Source organism: Etheostoma spectabile, chromosome 9, assembly GCF_008692095.1.
Source record: "Etheostoma spectabile isolate EspeVRDwgs_2016 chromosome 9, UIUC_Espe_1.0, whole genome shotgun sequence".
Classification (NCBI taxonomy): domain Eukaryota; kingdom Metazoa; phylum Chordata; class Actinopteri; order Perciformes; family Percidae; genus Etheostoma; species Etheostoma spectabile.
Window position 1 is genome coordinate 18,853,945 of NC_045741.1, and position 4,759 is coordinate 18,858,703.

The window sequence follows — 4,759 nt, forward strand, 5'->3', positions numbered from 1 at the left end:
GAGAGAGAGCGCTAGTTAACGTACACTTGGGAGCAGGTAACGTTAGCCTACCGTTAGCTAGCAACTACATTAAACACAGTTAAAATGCTGTGACTGTATTTCACTGTTGAGGATTACAACACCGGGAAGTAACAGTCTGCAACTGCAGTCAGAAAAACCACACAGACAGTAGGTTTACTTGAAAATGGTAGACTAATAATCATTTTATTTTGACCATATGACCTTAGCACTAAACAAGCCGTTCCTAAATGTCACAACTGTAGTTTCTTGTGCTCTGCTTTATTTATTACTTTTAGTATGGGTTCAGGCACCGGCAAGACTTTAAAAGTATTGCTTTAGCAACAGTATCTGAAAAAAAACTCAAACGATACCCACCCCTATTGTTAAGTCTAGAAAACCTCTAAAGATCATGAAATTAATGCGATTTACAATTTCGTCAAGCCCATGGTGAGCTTGTTTTGTGCGATAAACAGTCCAAAACCTAAAGACATTTAAATTTAAGGCCATCCATGACAAAGAAAAGCAGCAAATCATGACATTTAAGAAACTGAAACCAGAGAATATTTGCTTTAAAAATTACCAAAATGATTAACCAACGATCCTAGTAGAGTAATTGATTAATTATTGCATTTCTACATTCTACCTACTGTGGAGCGCAGCAATACCACGTCGGCATCACGGGCTGTGGTACGGTTGCAGGTGGATTTGACGCACCACTCTGGCATCCAGTAGAGCAGCAGGAGGAGGAAGCCCCCTGTACACAGGACCCCGATGCCCACAAGGGCCAGCCGCCAACGACACAAACGGTAGCCCTGCAGCTCCTAAAGATGAAGGGAGAAAAGGGGCTGCAGTCTTATAGGTCAAAAAGCATGAATTCCCACTTTGGCACCGATATAAAATAAAAACGGGGCATACCATCTCCTCCTCTTCCCCTTTGTTGAGGACCTTCACATCTTCCTTCTCCATGCTGCAGAACAGTATGCCAAGCCCCTCCCTTAGTCACTGCAAACACAACAGACAAAATGTCAGAGTGAACTGTGTGGAAAAACATTTCAGCTCCGAAACAACAAATCAAAACAGTGATTCGACACCAGAGGGTCAGACCCCCAAGACCCCTTCCCCCCCACCAGGCAGGGTCACAAGATGCTTTCCAACAATATGATGGAAAAGAGTATTGTGAGTAAAATACTGTGTATTTGCATCAACACATGTATCCCATACAGTTAACGCTGCATTTCTGTGTCCCGTACATACAATTTAACGGTGCTGAGCAAACAGGGATGAGGAACAACTGGATATTCTCTCATCCAATTCATCTAACATGCGTGTTTGATGCTTTTATATTTCAACACTTTTACTAAAATTAGGTTGGAGACCTAATTTATCTGTTGGACCACAGACTAAAGGAAATAACGCCATCCAAACTAGCAGTTAGTCCCACGGGCAGAGAGATGTTGTTGTTTGTAACGCTAGATTTGGTTTATCAAAGATCCTAGTAAAGCAACACAGTACAGAAAATAAGCATAGCAGAAACATCAGATAGGTCGGATCACAGTGTTTAACTATATATCTTTAAACTTTACAGTTACGTCTGGAAATGACAACAGAAATAAACCAGTTTGTCGATTTCACACATCTCCTTAATTAAATCAACTGTAATTTTTCCACACGGAAGTGATTTTTGTGTTACCAAACATCATGCTGAGTTGGTCTAAGGATATTGGTGTAAGGGAGAGCAGCAGATGAGACCACTGTGACAGATTTACAAATGTGTAAGATTGTAATAATCATTCACTTCACTGTTTGAATGACTGGTTGGTCATCAGTGCCTTCTGGGGCCCGGTTCAGAAAGCAGGTTTCAGTGAAAACTGAGTTTGTTAACCCTGAGATGAGGGAAACTGGATTTTCGGTTTCAGAAAGGGAGGTTATTTAAACTTAAGAAGGAGGGGTAACTCCAGCCCGTTTCAGAAAGAGAGGTAACGTAACCCCAGAGTCAGTTACTATTGTAACTGAGCCTGTGAACCTAACCTGGTCGGAAGCAGGTTTTCTTCTCTGTTGATGAGCGCTGTGTCAGCGCTCATTTCCTCATTCATTCATTCATTCATTCATTCATTCATTCACTCAGTGTGTATTAGGCGCATTTTAGTGGCATTAGTGATGTACACATCCCGTGCCTTTAGATGTTTTGTCATGTATAAAATTCAGTTACTTTTGTTAAATAAATTACTTCCACTTTGTCTTGGCCTGAAGAGCCAGGTTGTGACAGCAGCAAAGATAAAGACTAAGCAGGTGCCTTTTAGTCTTATATTCAGAAACAATCAATCAATCAGAGACAACTTCAGAAAAATATGTACATTTTAGAGTAGAGGTTTTTTTGAATAATCCTTTTAGAGTGATTTCTAAGCAGCATACAGTATTAAACACAAAAAAAGAAATGTGTTGTGTGATAAGATAGAATATCCTGTAAAGGACAGTTAATGGTCCCCAGGATCCAACTGTTTGTCCTCAACAGAGCAATGAACATTGGCTAAATGTCTGAAATCCTACCTGATAACAGGCCTGGAGCAGTGAATATTAGTCAGTAGGTAAAACCCCTCAGAAACTGGAGGTCAATGGCACTACAATGCATCTAACCAATCACTCTCAAGGCATTAGGCATGAGATATCCAACTTTTTCAGTTTTGCCTATATTTAAAATATATATAAAAAGCAGCGGATTATAGACAGAAAATGCTCGAGTTTTTAAGACAAGTACATGCACTAGGGAAATGTTCAATCGCACACAGACTTTAATGAGTAACAGGGTGAGCTGGGATTCAAAGGTTTTCCCCAACTGTCAGTGGAGAAGAAGCTATAGAAAAGTAGGATACTAAGGAAACAAAGTTCAGGAAATCGAACAGAGGTCAGTAGTTCAATAGAGCACATGGGAACTTCAAGAACGCCCAGCAATTCCACAACAGCTGCTCCGCCACGGATAACCTGAGATTATCTCTTAAGAGTATTAACACACCCACACACAGATCAACTGAGTCATGAGATATGTGTGTTACTCTATATCAAGCTTGACCATATTACCCACCTCTCAGTTGTCCCTAAGGACCAGCCAGCTGCCAAAGAGGGCACTGTCATTATGTGTGAGTGTGTATGTGAATTCTGCAATGACAGAGAGGGGCATCTAGGTCAAAATATGAGCAGGCCCCTGGAAATACCAGTTTGGCTGCAATCTGTTTTATGTTACAGAGAGAAACAGTAAAACCTTAGCCAGACGTCATCATACTCAGATTCTAGTCAGAATATGAGTCTTATACTGCTCCATTGGGCTGCGATTATGTGATAAAGGGGTGTTTCAACCAAACCAGGAAAGAAAATGCCTCTGCACTCAATTAGATAGACCTATAACCAATCAGAGCAACAGAGTTTGTGACGTATGTTGAACTTTTGTCGAAGGACATAGGTAGGAAGGATAGCAAAAGCATCTTTCCGATCAACAAATGCCTTGATCGCAATTCTCTGTTCCTCTTTTAAAATGATTGCACTGTCAATATCTTCTATAACAGACCCAATGGAGGAATCTACATATCTCAATTCTCCAACACCAGCTATCATAGTCATAAACAAATCCAATGTTGTATAAAGCCCGCCCTGACAATTTGATTGGTCCGAACCGCTCTGTTTCAAGCATAATTGCTCCACAACGGATCAAGACCACAACCTCAAATGTTGTGGGTGGGGCTAACTTCGGCTGGCACCCAGGCTAGCAAAACCTGAATGTGTGTGGATTAAAACAAGTAGTATGAAGGAGAGCTTAATTAGGTTACTGGCTTCAAGGTCAGGAGTTGGAAATCAGTAAGTCAATCAGGTCCACTGTGGATTTCACTAGGGTCTTTGGGGGGGGACATGTGACCCAGTCAGGGCTCTACAGTGCAAGCATTTCCCTCACATGTTGTTCTTTTAATCAGTCAGAAACCTGGGAGTAAAATTAGAGCGGAATACACGACTCTGGACACAAAATCAATTCAGTGCACAGCATTTTCCCTAATGCAACCGTCTCTGCTAAAAAACAATGGTATTCATCTGTGCAGGGATTGTTTCTTTATATAAAAAAGAGTACACACACAAACAGAAAAATTAATTCAAAAACACATGTAACACAAACAGTTGCCGCTGAGGTACGCTGCCACAGCATGTCAGGGAATGGTGCCCATAAGGCCAACCTACTACTGCCCCCACCACCCAGTAACCCCCCTGATCCTGTAACACTGCCCACCACACTTTGATTTTATCTGCCATCAGCAGCAGGGTGGACTTTTTTTCTGACATACAGCGGAATATTTTGCTTAGGACCAAGCCCTTCCTAGTATTTTACAATAGCAGCCCCCTGGCCAGTGCTAGGCAGTGCAACAAGAACAATCCCTCCCACCTCTCTGCAATGACTGGAAATGTCAACACCAGTGCATCATGCACACACTCTTTTACAAGATTGGTATCATGGTATGGTGACTCACACATAACACACCAATGAAAATGGCACCCAAAAAGGATTGAAAAGTATCAAGGTTTTGTGGTCACTGAAACCAAAGATTGTTACATAGTCTGTTATGGAAATATCTGTTCAGATGAAAGAGGGTTGTGACCTCAGAAAACATACAGGTTCCCATAATTATAGGCTCCAAACAAAGAAAGAGGCCACAGTTCAAACTTGGTGGCTAAGAAGCCAGACATGTTAACTAGGGATGAGCGAGTACAGCATTATCTGTAT

General features: G+C 41.4%; 1 protein-coding gene across 3 annotated transcripts in view; it reads right to left on the reverse strand.

Annotated features, from left to right (window-relative positions):
• The window catches only part of atp13a3 (ATPase 13A3), a 42,474-nt gene that overhangs the window by 28,427 nt on the left and 9,288 nt on the right, over window positions 1-4,759 (reverse strand). For all 3 annotated transcript variants that reach the window (XM_032527104.1, XM_032527102.1, XM_032527103.1), the window contains 2 exons: window positions 916-1,002; window positions 648-821 (listed from right to left, as the gene is read on the reverse strand). In XM_032527104.1, coding sequence (XP_032382995.1) covers window positions 648-821; window positions 916-966 — 225 coding nt within the window. In that variant the 5' untranslated portion in view covers window positions 967-1,002. The remainder of the gene's footprint in view (window positions 1-647; window positions 822-915; window positions 1,003-4,759) is intronic.